At 43.3% G+C, this 23,296-nt stretch overlaps 1 protein-coding gene across 3 annotated transcripts in view; it reads right to left on the reverse strand.

The window, feature by feature from the left end:
- TM2D1 (TM2 domain containing 1) overlaps positions 1-8,986 on the reverse strand; it is a 54,720-nt gene extending 45,734 nt beyond the window's left edge. For all 3 annotated transcript variants that reach the window (XM_064372413.1, XM_064372412.1, XM_064372411.1), the window contains exons 1-2: positions 8,793-8,986; positions 7,255-7,324 (exon numbers count right to left, since the gene is read on the reverse strand). In XM_064372413.1, coding sequence (XP_064228483.1) covers positions 7,255-7,324; positions 8,793-8,960 — 238 coding nt within the window. In that variant the 5' untranslated portion in view covers positions 8,961-8,986. The remainder of the gene's footprint in view (positions 1-7,254; positions 7,325-8,792) is intronic.
- Positions 8,987-23,296: the final 14,310 nt, after the last annotated feature.

A 23,296-nucleotide genomic window follows, 5' to 3' on the forward strand; every position in this document is an offset into this window, starting at 1 on the left:
GGCTGAGGCAGGAAAATCACTTGAACCCAGGAGGTGGAGGCTGCAGTGAGCTGATATCATGCCACTGCACTCTAGACTGGGTGACAGAGCAACACCGTCTCAAAACAAAAAACAAACAAAATGTAAACCAGAAATAATGTAATCAGACAATGAAGTTTCATAACAATAAAGGACTAAATCTAGCCTGGGCAACTTTGCAAAAAATATTTATCTGGGACGGGTGGCTTATGTCTGTAATCCCAGTAACTTGGGTGGCTAAGGCAAGCAGATTGCTTGAGTCTCGAAGAGGAAGGCTGCAGTGAGCCGTGATCACATCACGGCACTTCAGCCTGGGCTACAGAGCAGCAAGACTGTCTCCAAAAACAAAAAAAATGCCAGGCGCGGTGCCTCACACCTGTAATCCAACAGTTTGGGAGGCCGAGGCAAGTGGATTGCTTGAGCTCAGGAGTTAGAAACCAGCCTGGGCAACATGGTGAAACCCCATCTCTACAAAAAAAGGCTAAAATGAGCCTGGCATGGTGAGGCTGAGGTGGGAAGATCACTCAAGCCTGGGAGGTAGAGGTTACAGTGAGCAGAGATCCTGCAAAAGAACTCCAGCATGGGTGACAGAGTAAGACTCTACCTCCAAAAAAAAAAAAAGACAGAGAGAGAAAAAAATAAAGTTGGCAAGAGCCAACCCAATCTCCATATTTTTAGCATTAAAATATGGAGAGTGCTAGATTTGGAAAATAATCATTTTGCAACTATCAGAGTAAAGAATAGTTCCAGGGAACACTTTTTCCATTTTATGGAATGAAGTGTTGACCATTCTATAAAAAAAAGAGTAATTCAGGCCAGAATCATTAATGGGATGTAAATCTGGGGGTGTTAGGGAGATATTTGCATGGTCTTAATGAGTATCCCTTTAGATTATTTATAGTTGCAAAGAAAAAAATACTAACTATACAGTAGAAAAAACTGAGTGATCAACAATGAACATCACCAAGGAAAAAGAGAAAGTTATCATGCGCCCCCAGGTGTGAGATGTCAGGAAGGACACTATACCAATTATGTTATTTTACAGTGTGGTATGTATATCCTAAGTCTAATCATAAGGAAATATCAGACAATCCCAATTAGAAACACATCAAACATGTAAGTCAATGCCATAAAAGACAAAGAAAGTTGTGGAAATATACCAATAAAACTAAATGTGAGCTGGGTACGGTGGCTCACGCCTGTAATCCCAGTACCTTGGGAGGCTGAGGCAGGTGGATCACAAGGTCAAGAGATTGAGACCATCCTGGCTAACATGATGAAACCCCATCTCTACTAAAAATATAAAAATTAGTTGGGTGTGGTGGTGCCCACCTGTAGTCCCAGCTACTCGGGAGGCTGAGGCAGGAGAATCGCTTGAACCTGGGAGGTGGAGGTTGCAGTGAGCTGAAATCACCACTGTATTCCAGCCTGGTGACAGAGCAAGACTCCATCCCAGCCAAGCACAGTGGCTCACACCTGTAATCCCAGCACTTTGGGAGACCAAGACAGGCAGATCACCTGAGGTTGGAGTTCGACACCACCCTAACCAACATGGAGAAACCCCGTCTCTACTAAAAATATAAAAAATTAGCCGGGTATGGTGGCGCATGACTGTAATCCCAGCTACTCCGGAGACTGAGGCAGAAAAATCACTTGAACCTGGGAAGCGGAGGTTGCAGTGAGCCAAGATCGTACCATTGCACTCCAGCCTGGGCAACAAGAGTGAAATTCGATCTCAAAAAAAAAAAAAGAAAAGAAAACTAAATGTAATATCTGATTTTAGGATCCTGTACTGGGAGAAAATGTTAAAAAGGCATGATTGGGCTATTTGATAAAATAAGAATATGGATGAGATTAAAGCATGTGTATTAATATTAAATTTACTAAAGTTTATAACTGAATTGTATTTATGTTTTTTGTTTTTTTTTCCCATGCCCCCTTCCCTGAACTGTATTTATGTTAAGAGAACATTAATATATTTTGTATTTTTTATTTATTTTTTGGAGACAGCATCTTGCTCTGTCGCCCAGGCTGGAGTGCAGTGACACAATCAGGGCTTACTGCAGCCTTACCTCCTAGGCTCAGGTAATCCTCTCACATCAGCCTCCCAAGTAGCTGGGACTACATGTGTACACCACCATGCCTGGCTAGCTTTTTGTATTTTTTGTAGAGATAGGGTTTCACCACATTGCCTAGGTTAGTCTAGAACTCCTGAGTTCAAGTGATCTGCCCACCTCAGCCTCCCAAAGTGCTGGGATTACAGGTGTGGCCACCAAAACTGGCCAGGAACATCTCTAAAGAAAAACATATTGGCCGGGCACGGTGGTTCACGCCTGTAATCCGAGCACTTTGGGAGGTCCAGGTGGGTGGATCACCTAAGGTCAGGAGTTTGATATCAAGCCTGACCAACATGGAGAAATCTCGTCTCAACTAAAAATACAAAAATTAGCCAGGGGTGGTGGTGGGCGCCTGCAATCCCAGTTACTTGGGAGGCTGAGGCAGGAGAATCACTTAAACCTGAAAGGTGGAAGTTGTGGTGAGCTGAGATCGCGCCACTGCACTCCAGTCTGGGCAACAAGAGCGAAACTTCATCTCAAAAAAAAAAAAAGAAAAACACAAAAGTATTCACAGGGGCAGAAAAAAGTATATACACAAACAAATTCAGAGAGAGAGAATATGTTAACAATTGGTCAATCTGGGTAAAGGGTACATGGGAGGAGTTCTTTGTACTACTCTTATTCTTCAACTTTTCTGTAGGTTTAAAACTATCTCCGAATAAGAAGTTAAAAAATAATATACACTTTGCAACACGAATTCACAGTCAGAAGTTAGAATAAATAGTGGTTACCCACTGAGGCAGAATAGTGACTATAAAGGACTATGAAGAGGGCTTCTGGCATGTTGATCATGTTGTTTCTCGATCTGGAAACATTTACAGGTCTGTTGTTTGTGAAAATCATTTGAATTATACTTACATGCACTTTTCTGTAAATATACTATATTTTTAATTTTTTTTATTTTAGAAACAGGGTTTCACCATATTGGTCAGGCTGGTCTCCAACTCCTGACCTCAGGTGATCCACCCGCCTCAGCCTCCCAAAGTGCTGGGATTATAGGAGTGAGCCACTGCACCCGGCCAATATACTGTATTTTAATACAAACTTAAGAAAATAAAGAAGACTTCTGTCAAAGAACCATAACAAAATTTTCTGGAGGTAAAATCTAAGTATGTTTTTGCATTTCAGTGATAGAAAAATTGAAAACACTTGCTGATATATGTGTATATAACCTAGACAGAATACTTTTTTTTCAGACAGAGTCTGGCTCTGTCGCCCAGGCTGGAGGGCAGTGGTGCGATCTCAGCTCACTGTAACCTCCGCCTCCCGGGTTCAAACAAGTCTCCTGCCTCAGCCTCCTGAGTAGCTGGGACTACAGGCATGTGCCACCATGACTGGCTAATTTTTCTATTTTTAGTAGAGACAGGATTTCACCATGTTGTCCAGGCTGGTCTCGAACTCCCGACCTCAGGTGATCCGCCTGCCTCAGTCTCCCAAAGTGCTGGGATTACAGGCCTGAGCCACCTCATTTGGCTGACAGAACACTTCTTGAGGGCCAAGATTATGTCCTCCTTTGTGTATCACCTATACCACCTAGCAGATGCTTGCCACATAATTTCTTAATAAATAAATATATTTATTTATTTTCAATCAATAAACAATATTTTGTAATATAAACTGTCTTAATTCAATAATTAAAGTAAATTTAGTTTTAAATTATTCATTACAAATAAATACTTTCTCAACAAACAAATGTGCTTGTTAAATGATATTGAGCTAACCAGGAACCACTTTAAGATCACATCAATTTATTGTCATAGCTGAATTTCCATTGCCTTTTGTCCCAATTTTTACTCACTAGCCCCAAAATGCCCTCTATAAAACACTGCTCACATTCATCCCTACCCAAACATTAGTTTATGAAAATTAAACAGCCAGGTGTCGTGGCTCATGCCTGTAATCCCAGCACTTTGGGAAGCCAAGGCACGTAGATCACTTGAGCCGAGAAGTTCCAGACCAGCCTGGGTAACATGGCAACATCCTACCTCTACCCACCCCCAAAAAGAAAATAAAAAAATTAGCCAGGCGTAGTGGCATGTACCTGTAGTCCCAGCTACTCAGGAGGCTGAGGTAGGAGGATCGCCTGAGCCTGGGAGGTGTAGTTTGCAGTGAGCCAAGATAGTGCCACTGCAGTCTAGCCTGGGTGACAAAGCAAGATCCTGTCTCAAAAAAAAAAAAGAAAAAGAAAATTAGGTTGGGCACAGTGGCTCACATCTGTAATCCCAGAACTTTAGGAGGGCAAGCCAGGTGGATCACCTGAGGTCAGGACTTCAAGACCAGCCTGGCCAACAAGGCGAAACCCCGTCTTTACTAAAAATACAAAAATTAGCTGGGCATGGTGGTGCATGCCTGTAATCTCAGCTACTTGGGAGGCAGAGGCAGGAGAATCACTTGAACCCAGGAGGCAGAGGTAGCAGTGAGCCAAGATCACACCACTGCACTCCCACCTGAGCAACAGAGCGAGACTCTGTCTCAAAAAAAAAAAAAAGAAAAGTAAACATAGTTTGAGAATTTCACAATAGTTCTTCATATACTCAGTGAAAAAAAAAACAAAGGAAAAATAATTTTGGCTGGAAAAAGAGAAAGATCACTTAACTCACACTTTTCACAACTCCTAATATTTTTCTCCTATATTAGAACCAAAAAGCATATTTCAAGAGTTATTTTTATATCCTTCTCTGATCAGGACTTAGAAGTGATTTACCACAGCTAACCTACGAGCTTTTGTGTGTTTTAAAAAAGGCAATTAGCTGGGCACAGTGGCTCATGCCTGTCATCCCACCACTTTAGGAAACCAAAGCAAGAGGACTGCTTGAGCCCATGGAGCTCAAGACCAGGATGGGCAATATATGGAGACCCTCATCTCTACAACTAACAACAACAACAACAAAAAAGGTGGGGGAGCCAGTCCTGGTGGCTCATCCTTATAAACCCAGCACTTTGGGAGGACCAGGCAAGCAGATTGCTTGAGCCCAGGAGTTTGAGACCAGCCTGGGCAACATGGCGAAACCTTTTCTCTATCAAAAGTACGAAAAAAAAAAAAAAAAAAAACAGAAGAAGAAGAAGAAAGAAAATTAGCTTGGCATGGTGGTGCATGCCTGTAGTCCCAGCTACTCCAGAGGCTAAGGTGGGATGATCACTTGATCCTGGGAGGCAGAAGTTGCAGTGAGCTGAGATGGCGCCACTGCACTCCAGTCTGGGTGACATGATGAGACCCTGTCCCGGAAAGAAAAGTAATAAGATAATATATGCCTTATATAGGAGATATTGCTTAGTATGTACACATTTATTTTATTTAGATATATTACGTTTAAAAGAACTGGTTTTTTTCCCCTCTCAAGCCGGAGATGGAGTCTTGCTCCGTCACCCAGGCTGGAGTGCAGTGTTATGATCTCAGCTCACCGCAACCTCTATCTCCTGGGTTCAAGTGATTCTCCTGTCTCAGCCTCCCGAGTAGCTAGGATTACAGGCACCCACCACTGCACCTGGCTAATTTTTGTCTATTTAGTAGAGACAGGGTTTCACCATGGTGGCCAGGTTGGTCTCAAACTCCTGACCTTGTGATCCACCTGCCTCAACCTCCCAATGTGCTGGGATTACAGGCATAAGCCATAGCACTCAGCCACTAAAAGGAGCTTCGTAAGTAATCCTTCCCTTTGTAGTTAACTTATAAATATGCTTTGATTTGCCTGTTTTACACTCTGAAGTCTTTTATGTTGTAGCTTTCAGAACACAGAGAACAGACTTAACACAGAGTTCTCAAGTAGTTGTTTCAATCATTCATATGAAAGATGTAGAAATCTGTCAATACTATTGTAACTCAAGCATTTCACTTCTAATTAGGAAGCAGGCAGCCAGCCATCTCAAAAAAAAAAAAAAAAAAAAAAAAAAAAAAAGCATTTTTCTAGCCTGGAGGATTTTTTGTAGATATGGGGATTTCAAAGGAAATTATACAACTAAAAAGAATTTCTGCTCCAAAAGAAGTCTGCCCTCCTGCCCTCCAGTTAGGTGTCTTCTGGAATAAAATATTGAATCCACTTAAGAATTATTAATAAGGCCGGGCGCAGTGGCTCAAGCCTGTAATCCCAGCACTTTGGGAGGCCGAGGCGGGTGGATCATGAGGTCAAGAGATCGAGACCATCCTGGTCAACAAGGTGAAACCCTGTCTCTACTAAAAATACAAAAAATTAGCTGGGCATGGTGGTGCGTGCCTGTAATCCCAGCTACTCAGGAGGCTGAGGCAGGAGAATTGCCTGAACCCAGGAGGCGGAGGTTGCGGTGAGCCGAGATTACGCCATTGCACTCCAGCCTGGGTAACGAGCGAAACTCCGTCTCAAAAAAAAAAGAATTATTAATAAACAAGTTTATAAACGTATACAAAATCATTTTGGTGCCAACTGAATGTTAAATATGCACACATAAACACATAGCCCAAATCAAACAAATATAAAACAAAGTAATATAATCACAGTAATATAAATGGCATTTATCAAAGTGATATAAACGAAAGTGATGAAATTGCTGGGAAGCATAAAGGACTTGTAGGTATCACGGTATTACCCAAGAACTATTAGGTAAGTATTCACAGATGATGCAAGTAGAGAGCTAAAGGAAAATAAAAGGAAGGCTTCCATATGAGGGAATGATATGCTTATTCATTTGGGGAAAATAAAGTATATAAAATAGAAGTACACTTGCCTAACTGAATCTGAGAACATCCATACCCAGCCCTATTACTGTTTATATGGTGAAATTTCACCATTTCAGAAGATTCTTTTTTTAATTAAATACTGACAACCCTTAGCTGGTTCTCCAATTTTAAGTTACTCCAGAAACTAAATAATAATATTATAACTTGGAAAAAATGCATTTATTAATTACCTTTATTTTTATTTATTTATTTATTTTTTATTTTTTAAGATAGAGTTTCACCATGATGGCCAGGCTGGTCTTGAACTCCTGACCTCAGGTGATCCACCCACCTCGGCCTCCCAAAGTGCTAGGATTACAGGTGTGAGCCATCGCACCCAGCCTATTAATTACTTTTAGTGATCATACATTGACCTATGAAATAATGTTTTTAAAATTATTTTTAAAGACACATTTCTGGAAGCCTTACCATGAGCTGTGTAGTTTGTACAGTTAACTGGTTCTTGCGTAGCTTCATTTATTTTTGGATCTTTACAAATATATGTAAAAAAAAGTTAAGGAAATATGGACTACATTCCAACACAACACATTATCATGCCTTTACTATTCCTATTATATACTCATGTTGATATTCACATGTACATAGAGGCTGCTAGTTTGTCCAAGTCAATAAGCATATGTACAAATATATTTTAGTATTGCTAAATAATACCTGAGGCAGGAGGATCACTGGAGCCCAGGAGTTTGGGAAGAACAGTCTGGGCAAGATAATGAGACGTCTGTCTCTACAAATAATATAATACATAAATATTACAATAAACCTTTAAATTTGTGCCATAGTTAGCCACATTTTCACTCATGAGAAAACAGAGTTCAAATAAGTCACCAAAGGTTACAAAGCACAACAGGAATTTGTCCACTGAAGTCCGGAGCAGTGGCTCATGCCAAGGGGGTTGCAGATCACTTGAGACCAGGAGTTCAAGACCAGCCTGGCCAACATGGCATAATCCCAGTCTCACTAAAAATACAAAAACTAGCCGGGCACAGCGGCTCACGCCTGTAATTCCAGTACTTTGGGAGGCTGAGGCCAGCGGATCACCTGAGGTAGGGAGTTCGAGACCAACCTGACCAACATGAAGAAACGCCATCTCTACTAAAAATACAAAATTAGCCTGGCATGGTGGTTCATGCCTGTAATCCCAGCTATTCGGGAGGCTTAGGCAGGAGAATCACTTGAACCAGGGAGGCAAAGGTTGCGGTGAGCCAAGATCTGCCATTGGGCTCCAGCCTGGGCAACAAGAGCAAAACTCCATCTGAAAAAAATAAATAAAAATAAAATAAAAACACAAAAATTAGCCAGGTGTGGTGGCGCATGCCTGTAGTCCCAGCTACTCAGGAGGCTGAGGCAGGAGAATTGCTTGAACCCAGGAGACAGAGGTGAGCTGCGATGGTGGCACTGTACCCCAGCCTCGGTGACAGAGCGAGACCCTGTCTCAAAAAAAGAAAAAGAAAACAGAAATCTGTCCACTGGCAGTCTAGCATCTCATGAAGTTTGAAGATGACATGAGGTAGTATACATGAAGTTAACGATAAATGGGCAACACACATCAGCTAGATTGTTATTACTTGTCTTCCCCCTGGGAAGAGTTGGCAAACATTTCCAAGGTAGAGACTATCAATCCTTGTATTACTTGTGTCTAGAATGGGGCCTGGCATACTTCATCTACATGTTTTATCGAACAAGTAAGCACACTGGTAAAAAAGAAAAAAAACTGGATCGAAGAGGAAGCGCCAATGACTAGTAAAATCATAAAGAAATCACAAAGGTTGGCCTCTGGCCCTTCCACCTCCACAACTCTGTTCACCTTCAGGGATCTCTCAGTCTTCAGAAGCCACAGAGCAAGTTATCGTTTTCATTCACTACAGCCCTAGCCCGTGCTGAGGGCAGCGACCCACCTGCGACCCCCAACTCTACCTCGCCTCCATTGGGGGTATTCCCCACAGAGGATATTGTCCCACTTTGAGGTCCTCGCACTTAAGCGACTCCTCGCCCCCGGCAGAGGTGGCAACAGTCCCCCAGGGTCCTGTGGTGACTGAGACGAACCACAGGACACTGAAGAGTCTGACAGTCACGGCCTCCGGAACACACGGACCGGAGGACCAGGCGGCCGCCATCTTGAAGACAGGCACTTCCTTCGCCACTTCCGCTTCCGCCTCCGCCCAGGAGCGGGCGGGAGAAAGGCAACAGAGCGAGGTTCTTAAAGGGACCTCGCAGAGGATAGAGGCCAGTTCCGTCACTTCACGTGTTCTTTTCCCTGTGAGGCCGTGGAATCACATTGGGAGACCTTTTTAAAGTATGCGTGTCCCCGGTCCCTCGGGGCGAATTTTCCCCACGAATCCTTGGAAGGAGCTAAGGTTGATCTTTGAGTGCTGGAGGAAGGAAACGACTGGTTTAGGCAATCAGGTGCTTCACCCACTACTCATTCCCTCATCCTTTGCTGCGGTTTCTCGGTCCTCGCAAAGTGCCAGCGGCGCCTGACGTTGGAATCAGTGCTTTCCTGACATAATCGCTGTTAGCCCTGATAGGATTTGGGTTTACAGATAAGGAACAAGGCTCAAAGACGCTGAAACACACTGACCTTAGTCACTAAGTGACTGAGTCGGAATGAAATTGATGTTTGCCAGATTTCAGATCTGTGCTCTTACTAATTGACATAATGTCCTCCTGATACTTTAGAGAAGGATTTTGGAAAGCTGCCACGAACAGAACTTAAAAACTCTGAGAGACATTACTCCTTAAAAAAAAAAAAAATGACAATTTTAGGTGGGGGATAATTTGGGGGTTGGAGGCTGTAACAAGAGGAAACCAAGTAGTCTATGACTAGATGAAAGTTTAAGATTTTTTCCTCCATCTGTGGTTTTTAAATTTCTATATATTCTAAAAGTTCTGTGATGGGGAACTTTAATAGTGAGAAAAAAATTTAAATTTAATCTCTTTTGTCTAACAATGTGAAAATTTGAATTTGAGTGGTGCTTCTTCATCCATACTTTAGCACTAACTTTGGTGGTTCTCAAACTTTAAGTAGCATCTGAATCTCCTGTAGTACTTATTAAAACAGAATGATAGACCCCACCCTCAGAGTTTCTGATTCAAGAGAGCTAGAGAGGGACACGATAATTTCCATTTCTAACAAATTCCCAAGTGATGTGGATGTTGCTGGTCCAGGGACCCCACTTTGAGAACACTAATATGATGTATTATGAGAAGTACAATTTTTTTTTTTTTTTTTGAGGTGGAACCTCTGTCACCCAGGCTGGAGTGCAGTGGCAAGATCTTGGCTCTATGCAAACTTCGCCTCCCGGGCTTAAGTGATTCTCTTGTAGCTGGGACAACAGGCGTGCGCCACCACACCCAGCTAATTTTTGTATTTTTAGTAGAGACAGGGTTTCGCCATGTTGGCCAGGTGGGTCTCAAACTCCTGGCCTCAAGTGATCTGCCTGCGCCCGACTCCTAAAGTGCTGGGATTACAGGTGTGAGCCACTGCACCTGGCTTCATTTTGGAATATATAGTCTGGAGGACATGAAACTATTTGAAGTAATATTTGAATGTTGTAAACTACATTTTAAAATTTCCTTTTTTATTGAGGCAGAGTTTTGCTCTTGTTGCCCAGGCTGGAGTGCAATGGCACTCAGCTCACTGCAACCTCCGTCTCTGAGGTTCAAGCGATTCTCCTGCCTCAGCCTCCTGAGTAGCTGAGATTACAGGCACCCGCCACTATGTCCAGTTAATTTTTGTATTTCTACTAGAGATGGAGTTTCACCATGTTGATCAGGCTAGTCTTAAACTCCTGACTTCAGATGATCCACCTGCCTCTGCCTCCCAAAGTGCTGGGATTACAGTTGTGAGCCACCGCAGCTGGCCCTAAAATTTTTATAATAAAACAATTGTGCAACATTCCTATGCTATTTTTAAGGTGTTTATACATAATATTTATGCTTTAAATCAGGTTTAAATTATTTAAATGAGAAATTTACTAGTTCAATTATAAAGTTCCTAAGTGGACTTCTTCCTTCTCTCTCTTTTTCCTTCCTTCGTTTTCCCCTTCTTTCCTTTTTTCTGTCCTCTCTCCCTCCAAAAAGAAAAAAAATTGTTTTAAATTGAGTATTTGCTATGTATTTAGCATTAAGCTAGACCCTAGGCTCAAAAATTGAGACAAAAACCCTGCACTTAAGCACTTCCTGTTTGGTAGGGAAAAATACAAACAGTTAAAATACTATTTGACAATTGTTTGATAATTCTTACATTAGAAGCACATACTAGCTGGGCCCTGTGGCTCACACCTGTAATCCCAGCACTTTGGGGGGCCGAGGCAGGTGGATCACCTGAGGTCAGGAGTTCAAGATCAACCTGGCCAACATAGTAAAACTTCATCTCTACTAAAAATACAAAAATTAGCCGGGCATGGTGGCACGTGCCTGTAGTCCCAGCTACTTAGGAGGCTGAGGCAGGAGAATTGATTGAGGTTGCAGTGAGCCAAGATCATAGCACTGCACTGCAGCCTGGGCAACAGTGAGATTCTGTCTCAAAAAAAAAAAGGAAGCACATACGAGCTACTGTAGTAGGACAGTGGTTTTGCTTAAGATATTCCTTCTGGGCCAGAGGTGGTGGCTCAAGCCTATAACCCTAGCACTTTGGGAGGCCAAGGTGGGCAGATGGAAGGAAGGAAGGTAGGAAGGAAACGATATTAAGAAAGAAAGAAGGAAGGAAGGAGGAAAAAGATACTAAGAAAGAGAAAAAAAGATATTCTACCAAAACAGTAGTTGATACACCATATTTTTTTAGTATACGTGACTGCTTAAAAATGTATAGCCTGTTTCTGCTTTGGAGAAAAGAAGAAAAAAAAAATGTATAGCCTAGCCAGGCATGGTGGCTCATGCCTGTAATCCTAGAACTTTGGGAGGCCGAGGTGGGCTGATCACGAGGTCAAGAGATCAAGACCATCCTGGCCAACATGGTGAAACCCTGTCTCTACTAAAAATATAAAATTAGCCGGACTTGGTGGCACATGGCTATAATCCCAGCTACTCAGGAGGCTGAGATAGGAGAATCGCTTGAACCTGGGAGGCGGAGGTTGGGGTGAGCCAAGATCATACCATTGCACTCCAGCCTGGGCAACAAGAGCAAAACTCCATCCTTCCCCCTTCAAAAAAAAACAAAAAGAAAAATCTGTCAAAAGGGCCAGGGGTGGTGGCTTATGCCAGTAATCCCAGCACTTTGGGAGGCCAAGGTGGGCAGGTCACAAGGTCAGGAGTTTGAGACCATGCTGGCCAATATGGTGAAATCTCGTCTCTACTAAAATTACAAAAATTAGCTGGGCATGGTGGCAGGTGCCTGTAGTCCTAGCTACTCGGGAGGTTGAGGCAGGAGAATCGCTTGAACCCGGGAGTCGGAGGTTGCAGTGAGCTGAGATCATGCCACTGCACTCCAGCCTGGCGACAGAGCGTCAAAAAAAAAAAGAAAAAAAAATCTGTTAGAAGACAAAATTACAACAAATTTAATTATAGATCTAATTAACTTTTAGTCACAATTCAAGAAGTGGGGCAGCCTTCATTCTATACATTAGAAAGAAAATTCCCACTGGGCAATAGTAAAGCAGTGCGTTTTGCAAGATGGGAACAAGGAAATAGCAATAGAAAAATAAGTAGTTGGAAGCTAGGCCTGGTGGCTCATGCCTACAATCCCAGCACTCTGGGAGGCCAATGTGGAAGGATCACTTGAGTCCAGGAGTCTGAGTTTGAAACCAGCCTGGACAACATAGACACCATCTCTACAAAAAGTAAAAAATTGCCTGGGCATGCCTTTAGTCCTAGCTACTCAGGAAGCTGAGGCTGGAGAATCACTTGAGCCCAGAAGTTCAGGGCTGCAGTGAGCTGTGATTGTGCCACTACACTCCAGGCTGGGCAATAGAGCGAAAAAAAAGGAAGGGTTTTGTAAGTGTTTTTTCTAAGTGCTAAAGCAGAGGCGACTTCCTTATTATGGAGACTCAAGTAGACTGGAATCTCCTGTTTTCAGAAAAAATTGGTCTTTTGGGGATCTATCTGCTTCCTTAAACCATCAGTTGAGCATGCGGAATTTTATTTATTTGTTTTTTTATTTTTATTCATTTTGAGACGAAGTTCACTCTTGTTGTCCAGGCTGGAGTGCAATGGTGCGATCTTACTCACCGCAACCTCCACCTCCTGGGTTCAAGCAATTCTTCTGCCTCAGCCTTCCGAGTCACTGGGATTACAGGCATGCCCACCATGCCTGGCTAATTTTTTTGTATTTTTGGTAAAGACGAGGTTTCTCCATGTTGGTCAGGTTGGTCTCAAACTTCTGACCTCATGTGACCCGCCTGCCTTCCCCTCCCAAAGTACCGGGATTACAGGCATGAGCCACTGTGCTCAGCCCTTTTTGCTGATTAATCCCTTTACAAAATCAATTTTTACAGATGATTATGTATGGATATGTGTATACTCTTCTACAGTATGTAAACTAAAAAGAACAAAAATGTTTCCCCTTGAAAGTAAAGAAACAATACAAAATTTTCGACTCTTGAACTGGTGAAGGGTTAAAAAAAAAATGTTGCTTCTTACTGCCCCTTAATCTATTTTCTCATGGCTCAGCAAAATATATTACTTTATTTCTTTGCAAACACAGTCTCTGATCACACGATCAATGCATTGTCTAAATTTAATAAGAACTTAAATCTCGATCTTTTCAATGCCTAATTTCTTTGTCACATAAAAATTCTATAGAATTGTATAGAAATCAAAGCACATAAATAGTACAAACCAAGGTGGAAATTGTTGGCAGAGACATGAGGAAAAAGGATTACAAGTGAAGCCTGAAATGTAGTTTCCGGTGGGATTCAAGGGCGCTTACGTTGGATCTCTATACATTGGATCTTTTGATTCCTAAGGTTTTCACAGGCAACTGATTACATTAACAGATAGTTCTGCACTGTAGCAAAACTTTCTGAGGGAACCAACCTATTGTTTCCATAGTTAGGACAGAAATATTAGGTAAAAGATTCTTCCTCCCAGTCTTTCTCTCTCTCTCTTTTTTTTTTCTTTTTGAGACACTCTCACTCTGTCGCCCAGGCTGAAGTGCAGTGGTGCAATCTTGGCTCACTGTAAGCTCTGCCTGCTAGGTTCAAGCAGTTCTCCCTGCCCCAGCCTCCTGAGTAGCTGGGATTACAGGTGCCCACCACCATGCTCGGCTAATTTTTGTATTTTTTTAGTTTAGCTCTGTTGGCCAGGCTGGTCTTGAACTCCTGACCTCAGGTGATCCACCCACCTCAACCTCCCAAAGGGCTGTGATTATAGGTGTGAGCCACTGCTCCCAGACTCAAACCTTTTTTTTTTTTTTTAATTTGACTGTGATGTCCTGTGGCTGTGATCTTTTTTTGGGGGGTAGGGGGTAGCAGGGGAAGGATCTGGGAGGCTGGGCAGGGAAGAGGGGGAGGAAGCAGCTGTGATCTTTTTCTCTGGTGATAAATTGATAAGTTTAGGGCTGTGCTAGATCTTTATTATACCCTTCTGCACAACATTTGAAATTTGATTATATCCATACTGTTGACTCCCCAGCATTTGTGATTGTGTCCTTTTTTCTGTGCACTGATCTAACCGCCTACCATCAACAATCAAATTAACTTTGGTTCACCACTTAATAAGGCTTACTATTATATGCCAAGTACATTTTATCTTGAATGTCAAATGGAGGACCGAAAACTGACTTATCAACGTCCTGTTTCTTAAAAAAAAAACAGGACAAAACAAATTGGCTTTTCTCAATTTCACCAACAATATCCCTTTTATCAGGTTTAAAACTTGGAATCATTTTTACTTTTCAGTTTTTCCATTGTTCTCCTTTAATACCTTTAATTAGTACACAACAGATATTTGTAAGTGTTCCTTCTTTTATTTGATCACGTTTTCACCTTATTCCAGGCATTCATCATTTCCTGTGTACCTTGCTATAGTGACTGCTTAGTTCCTCGAGGCCCTCTCTCCAACTTTGTCAATCCATTTTGCATAGATTAATCTTTTATTTAAAAAAAAAAAACTGGCCAGGTGCGGTGGCTCATGCCGGTAATCCCAGCACTTTGGGAGGCTGAGGTAGGCAGATCACATGAGGTCAGGAGTTCGAGACCAGCCTGACCAATATGGTGAAACCCCATCTTAAAAGAAAAAAAAAAAAAAAAACTGTACCTTTTAAATAGATAGATAGATAAAATAAAATTTTTTTGAGATCGAGTTTTGCTCTGTTGCCCAGGCTGGAGTGTAGTGGCTCAGCCTCGGCTCACTGCAACCTCTGCCTACTGGGTTCAAGCGATTCTCCTGACTGAGCCTCCCAAATAGCTGGGACTACAGACGTGTACCACTATGCCTAGCTATTTTTTTGTATTTTTAGTAGAGGCGGGGTTTCACCTTGTTAGCCAGGATGGTTTCAATCTCCTGACCACGTGATCCCCCTGCCTCAGCCTCCCAAAGTGCTGGGATTACAGGTGTGAGTCACCGTGCCATGCCCAACCCCCTTTTTGGTATTTTTAAAATTTTTATTGAGACAGTGTGTTGCTCTGTCACCCAAACCAAAGTACTGTGATGGCAACATAGCTCACTGCAGCCTTCACCTCCTGGGCTCATGCAGTCCTTCTGCCTCAGCCTCCTAAGTAGCTGAAACTCCTGTATCATCTTCAAAATTGTATTTAAAATTAAAGAGGGCTGGGCGAGGTGGCTCATGCCTGTAATCCCAGCACTTTAGGAGGCCAAGGCAGGTGAATCATGAAGTCAAGAGATAGAGACCATCCTGGCCAACATAGTGAAACCTAGTCTCTACTAAAAATACAAAAATTAGCTGGGTGTGGTAGTGGGTGCCTGTAATCCCAGCTACTTGGGAGGCTGAGGCAGGAGAATTGCTGGAACTCAGGGGCAGAGGTTGCAGTCAGCCACGATCACTCCACTGCACTCTAGCCTGGGTGACAGAGCAAGATTCGTGTCTTTTTTTTTTTTTTGAGACAGAGTTTTGCTCTTATTGCCCAGGCTGGAGTGCAGCAGCATGGTCAAGCTGGTCTCGAACTCCCGACCTCAGGTGATCTGCCCGCCTCGGCCTCCCAAAGTGCTAGAATTACAGACGTGAGTCACTGCGCCCCGCTGAGACTCTGTCTTAAACAAACAAACAAACAAACAAACAAAAGAAGTGACTTGAAATAAGCCTCAATAACCAATGTTGTCTTCTTTCAAAACAATTTACCTCTACTTCTGTACTTCTTTTGCCTTTAAAATCTTCCCCTTACCTCAACTTCCCCGAATGTCCCCCTGGTTGTCGTGGCACACACACTTCCCATTGCAGTGTTTCTGCTTATTACCAAATAACTTGGAGAGACCAAGTAGCAAATGCAAGAAGTCATATTTGTTTATTTCTTCTTGCCAGCATAATTTCACAAAGCCCCTGACTCTGTGATGACTGTAGCTCTTTGGAAAGATGCTTTGAAGATAAAATAGGATATAGCACACGGCCAGCCATGCCTCTTGCCTGAGTTGCTACATTCCTTAAAAGATAACTGACCCACCGGGCGTGGTGGCTCACCTGTAATCCCAGCACTTTGGGAGGCCAAGGTGGGCAGATCACACGAGGTCAGGAGTTCAAGACGAGCTTGGCCAATATGGTGAAACACCATCTCTACTAAAAATACAAAAATATTAGGCAGGCATTGTGGCATGTGCCTGTAATCCCAGCTACTTAGGAAGCTGAAGCAGGAGAATTGCTTAAATCCAGAAGATGGAGGTTGAAGTGAGCCAAGATCATGCCACTGCACTCCAGCGTGGGCAACAGAGCAAGACTCCATCTTAAAAAAAAAAAAAGATAAATGACCCTTGTCTTTTCTTACACATAAGACCACATCCTCTGATGGGGTTAGTGATTATGCCTCTGTAATCTATAACTAGATGTACTTTTGCACTCAAACCTTGGTGTGATTCAGCTTTAATGTAACTTCTGAGCACCTTTGATGTGGTTTTGCACGTACTGAACCTACACCACCTGTATGTAAGCAGTGGGCTCTAATACTGTGTCAGACCAGTCTGACAGCAGCTCTCAGGGGAACTGCTCTTGGTTCTGTAGGCCTCAGTCTGCAGTCCATATAACTGTTTTTTTTTTTTTTTTTTGAGACATTCTGTGTCACCTAGGCTGGAGTGCAGTGGTGTGATCTCAGCTCACTGCAACCTCTGCCTCCTGGGTTCAAGCGATTCTCTTGCGTCAGCCTCCTAAGTAGCTGGGATTACAGGCACCTGCCAACACATCAGCTAATTTTTTTTTTTTTTAATAGAGATGCAGTTTTGAACTCCTGACCTCAGGTAATCTACCTGCCTTGGCCTCCCAAAGTGCTGGGATTACAGGTGTGAGCCACCTCATGCCCAGCTATGACTTTTTTTTAAAGAGAAGAAGAGATAGGGTCTCTCTCTGTCCCCCAGGCTGTGGTGTAGTGGCAACCATAGCTGGCTGCACCCTCCCACTCCTAGGCTCCAGGGATCCTCCTGAGTAGCTGGGACTATAAGCATGCATTATCACACCGGGCTTTTCTTTCTTTTCCATGTTTTGTAGAGACAGGATCTTGCTATGTTGCCCAGGATGATCTTGAACTCCTGGCCTCAAGCAATCCTCCCACCTTGGTCTGCCAAAGGGCTCAGAATTCAGGCACGAGCCACTGTTTTCCACTCACCAAGACTTCTGAATAAAACAAACTTTAATTCTTGAAAAGTTTTATTTTTTTTTTTAGTTGACTAATATATTATCTTTGGATTATCTCTCTCTGTTGTAGTTTTAGGTTGACAAGAGCTTGTACTTTTTAAAATTCATCTTTCTTCATCATTCTATGAATAAGACAATTTTGGGCCAGGCATGGTGGCTCACACCTATAATCCCAGCACTTTGGGAGGCTGAAGTGGGAGGATCACTTAAGCCCAGCAGTTCAAGACCAGCCTGAGTAACACAGAGAGATCCCATTTCTATTACAAAGAAAAAGACACTCTTTTTTCTTTTTTTTTGAGACAGAGTCTCATTCTGTCACCCAGGCTGGAGTGCAGTGCACTGGAGTGCAATCTTGGCTCACTGCCACCTCCACTTCCCAGGTTCAGGTGATTCCCCTGCCTCAGCCTCCTGAGTAGCTGGGACTACAGGCATGTGCCCTCATGCCTGGCTAATTTTTTGTATTTTAGTAGAGATGGGATTTCACCATGTTGGCCAGGATGGTCTCAATCTCCTGACCTTGTGATCCTACCGCCTTGGCCTTCCAAAGTGCTGGGATTACAGGTGTGAGCCACCTTGTCTGGCCCTTTTTTTTTGAGACAGAGTCTCACGCTGTCACTTAGGATGGAATGCAGTGCACTAGAGTGCAATCTGGGCTCACTGCCACCTCCACCTCCTGGGTTTAAGCGATTCTCCTGTTTCGGCCTTCTGAGTAACTGGGATTACAAGTGTGCATCACCATGCCCAGCTAATTTTTATATTTTTAGTAGAAACGGGGTTTTACCATGTTGGTCAGGCTGGTCTTGAACTCCTGACCTTATGATCTGCCTGCCTCGGCCTCCCAAAGTGCTAGGATTACAGGCGTGAGCCACCTTGCCCAGCCAAAAAAAGACACTCTTGAAGATTCTCAGAGATAAAAATTTTCTTGTACAGCCAAATCTTGTTTAAAAATCTATTGGATATGTATTTTTTATTTTTATTTTTTTGTAGAGATGGAGTTTTACCATGTTGACCAGGATGGTTTTGATCTCCTGACCTCATGATCTACCTGCCTTAGCCTCCCAAAGTGCTGGGATTACAGGTGTGAGCTGCCTCGCCCAACCCTGGATAAATTTTTAAAAATTTAAATTCCAAGTGACAGCCAAAAGAAAAAGTTCTAATTAAATTAACACAGACAGAGCATAGTGGCTCACACCTGTAATCCCAGCACTTAGGGAGGCCATGGCAATAGGTGCCCTTGAGCCCAGGAGCTTGAGACCAGCCTGGAAGCTGGAAGCTCATAGCTCTTGCCACTGCTCTCCAGCCTAGATGACAGAGTGAAGCACTGTCTCATTTTTTTTTTTTTTTTTTTTGAGACCGAGTCTTTCTCTGTCGGTCAGGCAAGAGTGCAGTGGCATGATCTCAGCTCACTGCAACCTCCGCCTCCAAGGTTCAAGTGACTCTCCTGCCTCTCCTCCCGAGCAACTGGTGTTACAGGCATACACCACCACACCCAGCTAATTTTGTATTTTTAATAGAGATGATATTCTCCCATGTTGGTCAGGCTGGTCTCCTATTTCTGACCTCAGGTGATCCACCTGCCTTGGCCTCCCAAAGTGCTGGGATTACAGTCGGGAGCCACCACACCTGGCCTGAAATAATTAATTAATTAATTAACAACACAAAGGAAGAAGGATGGTTGATGAGATAAAATTAATTAACAGCATAGAAATGTAGAGAAAATCAGGTTAAAACTGATAGAGATGACGTTTGCTGGGGTGTTCAGGGAGGCAGCTTCTCAGAAGAGGTTAGACTTGAGTCTAGTGGTAGAAGGAGGGTAGGGCTTAGAGAACATTCCAGGGAGGGGAAAGAGGGTAAGTAACCAATAGAAAAGGCATTATATGGTGATCCATGGATATGGGGTACATAAATTTGCTCAGAGTAAGATCCTCCAGAGGTCAAGTGGAGATTAGGTCGAAGAGTCAGCAAGAAGGGGAGCGTTTGAAGGGTCTTGAATAGCAAGAAAAGGAGTTTGGACTTGGTTTCATGGTCGTTTTAAAGTTACATAACTTTTTGAAAAAAGGGGGAATAAGTTTACAACATCATTTAATATTAAAGAAGAGGCAGGCTGGGTGTGGTGGCTCATTCCTGTAATCCCAGCACTTTGGGAGGCTGAGGTGGGAAGAATGCTTGACCAGCCTTGGCAACATAGTGAGACTTTATTTCTACTAAAAAAAAAAAAAAATTGGCCAGGCATGGTGGCTCATTCCTGTAATCCCAGCACTTTGGGAGGTCAAGGCAGGAGTTGGAGACCAGCCTGCCCAACATGGTGAAACCCAGTGTCTACTAAAAATACAAAAATTAGCCAGGCGTGGTGGTAGGTGCCTGTAATCTCAGCTGCTCAGGCTGAGGTAGGAGAATCCCTTGAACCTGAGAGGCAGAGGTTGCAGTGAGCCAAGATCACACTCCAACCTGAGCCTACAACAGAGAGACTCTGTCTCAAAAAAAAAAAAAAAAAAAAAGCCAGACATGGTGGCTTTCACCTGTAATCGCAGCACTTTGGAAGGCTGAGATGGGTGGATCCCGAGGTCAGGAGTTTGAGACCAGCCTGCCCAACATGGTGAAACCCTGTCTCTACTAAAAACACAAAAATTAGCCCGGTGTGACGGCGCGCGCTTGTAATCACAGTTACTCAGAAGGCTGAGACAGGATAATTGCTTGAACCCGGGAGGCAGTTGAGCCAAGATCGCACCACTGTACTACAGCCTGCGCGACAGAGCAAGACTCTGTCTCAAAAAAAAAAAAAAAAAGATTGTGCCACTGTACTCCAGCCTGGGTGACACAGCAAGACTCAGTGTCCAAAAAAAAAAAAAAAAAAAAAATTAGCCAGGCATGGTGGTTCATGCCTATAGTCCCAGCCTCTCAGAAGGCTGCAGTGGGAGGATCGCTTGAGCCTAGGAATTTGAGGCTGCCATGATTGCACCACTGTGCACCAGCCTGGGTGACAGAGCAAGACCTTGTCTCAAAAATAAATAAATAAATAAATAAATAAATAAATAAATAAAGTAAGAAGAGGCCAGGAGTGGTGGTTCATGCCTGTAATCCCAGCACTTTGGGAGGCTGAGACAGGAGGATTGCTTGAGACCAGGAGTTTGAGAATAGCCTGTGCAACATAGTGAGACCCTCTCTCACGAAATAAATAAAGAAGAGGTCCAATAGCCAGGTGTGGTGGTGTGTGCCTATAATCTCAGCTATTCAAGAAGGATATTAAGGTGGGAGGATTGCTTGAGTCCAGGAGTTTGAGGCCAGCCTAGACAGCATAGTAAAATCGCATTTCAATTTAAAAAATAAATAAAAAATTTAAAAGAAGAAACCAATGTTTGCAAGGTGATTCTTTGAGATAATTGGTCTCCACCTTTCTTTTTTTTTCCTATTTAATTTTTGTTATAGGTTCAGAGCTACATGCACCGGTTTGTAGGCCAGATGCGGTGGCTCATGCCTGCAATCCCAGTGCTTTGGGAGGCCAAGGCAGGTGGATCACGAGGTCAGGAGTTTGAGACCAGCCTGGCCAACATGGTGAAACCCATCTCTACTAAACATACAAAAATTAGCTAGGCATGGTGGCAGGCGGTTGTACTCCCCAGCTACTCGGGAGGCTGAGGTAGGAGAGTCGTTTGAACCTGGGAGGTGGAGGTTGCAGTGAGCCGAGACGGTGCCACTATACTCCAGCAACCCGGGCAATAAAGTGAGACTCCTTCTTGAAAAAAAAAAAAAAAAAGGCCAGGTGCAGTGGCTCATGCCTGGAATCCCAGTACTTTGGGAGGCCAAGGTAGGTGGATCATGAGGTCAGGAGATAGAGACCATCCTGGTCAACACGGTGAAACCCTGGAATACAAAAAATTAGCTGAGCGTGGTGGCATGCACCTGTAATCCCAGATACTTGGGCAGGCGAATAGCTTGAACCTGGGAGTTGGAGGTTGCAGTGAGCCGAGATCGCACCACTGCTCTCCAGCCTGGTGACAGCAAGATTCCGTCTCAAAAAAAAAAAAAAAAAAAACAACCCCAGAACACCCAGGTTTGTTACATACGCAAATTGTGTGTCATGGGGGTTTGATATGTAGATCATTTCATCACCCAGGTAAGAAGCATAGTACCTGACAGGTAGTTTTTCAATCCTCTCACTTTTCTCACCCGACTACCACCTTTCTTTATGTTGTCCCCCTTACTTGGAAAGCCTTTCCTTCTCCACTTTACCTAAATTACTTTCAAACTGTGGTTAAGACCTATTTAAGTTCTAAGTCATGCTTTCAAAAAACATAATAGATCTCTTCATTTTCTGAGGTCTGACTTCCTTCTATTTGGTAACTTGTGAAACGTTATTTCCCTCAGTAGTTTGTTAGTTACTAAGAAGCAGGAACCATGCCTACCTAACAAGTGTTATATTTCTTTCGAAACAGGGAAGCAAACTATAAAGCACCAAGTGCATGATCTTTAATTAACTTGAGATGGAGTCTTGCTCTGTTGCCCAGATTGGTCTTGAACTCCCAGGCTCAAGTGATCCTCCGACCTTGGCCCCCTCGAGTAGCTGGGACTACAGGCGCACACCACCACCCCCAGCTAACTTTTTTGTTTTGTTTTATTTTTTGAGGCAGAGTCTCTCTCTTCACCCAGGCTGGAGTGCAGTGGCATGATTTAGGCTCGCTGCAACCTCTGCCTCCCAGGTTCAGGCGATTCTCCTGCCTCAGCCTCCTGAGTAGCAGGGACTACAGGCATGCACCACAATGCTTAGCTAATTTTTTGTGTTTTTAGTAGAAATGGAGTTTGACCACGTTGGCCAGGCTGCTCTTGAACTCCTGATTTCAAGTGATCCTCCCTCCTCAGCCTCCGAAAGTGCTGGGATTACAGGCATGAGCCATGGGGCCTGGCCTCCAGTTAATTTTTGTATTTTTTAGTAGAGACAGGTTTTCACCATGTTGGCCAAGCTAGTCTTAAACTCCTGAGCTCAAATGATCCACCCACATCTGCCTCTCAGAGTACTGGGATTACAGACATGAGCCACGGCTCTGGCCAAGTGTATGATTTTAAGTCTTTATGTTGCAGTTGTTTTGTACCTATTCCTCATCTTCCTGGGAACAGGGATGCCATCTTACACATCTTCCCAGAGTCAACCACCGTGTTTAACTATTACCGTATGTACTCTATAAGATACCTGAAGATTGATTCTGTTTATTGTTAATGTGTGGACTGCATCAGAAACCTCTACCATCAAAAGTCTAAAGTTGGCCGGGCGTGGTGGCACACGCCTGTAATCCAAGCACTTTGGAGGCTGAGGCGGGCGGATCACCTGAGGTCGGAGCTCAAGACCAGCCTGACCAACATGGTGAAACCCTGTCTTTAAAAAAAATTAAAAATTAAAAATTAAAAAATAAAAGTCTAAAGTTATTAAAGGGAGTGGAAGAATACCATCGGGGCATATTTTTCTGGAAGCTGTGACATCACAAATAAAAAAAATTAATGTTTAGTGAAATCATCACTGTAGTTAGAGTCAAAATGCCTTGCCTGTGTTCCAAACTTTGGGCCAACCTACCTGGTGCACGGTTTCCTCATCAGTTTCTTCACGGAGTAAATGAGATAATAAGGTATAAGCTAGCACCCAGCATACGGCAGGCAAATACTGCTGGATTATACTGCTGGATTTGTTTCTTTCTTCCACTAAATGAGAAGAAAACAATGCTCCCACAT

This window comes from Aotus nancymaae, unplaced genomic scaffold (genome assembly GCF_030222135.1).
Source record: "Aotus nancymaae isolate 86718 unplaced genomic scaffold, 86718_ANA_hifiasm-v0.15.2.pri h1tg000007l, whole genome shotgun sequence".
In the NCBI taxonomy this organism is placed as follows: Eukaryota; Metazoa; Chordata; class Mammalia; order Primates; family Aotidae; genus Aotus; species Aotus nancymaae.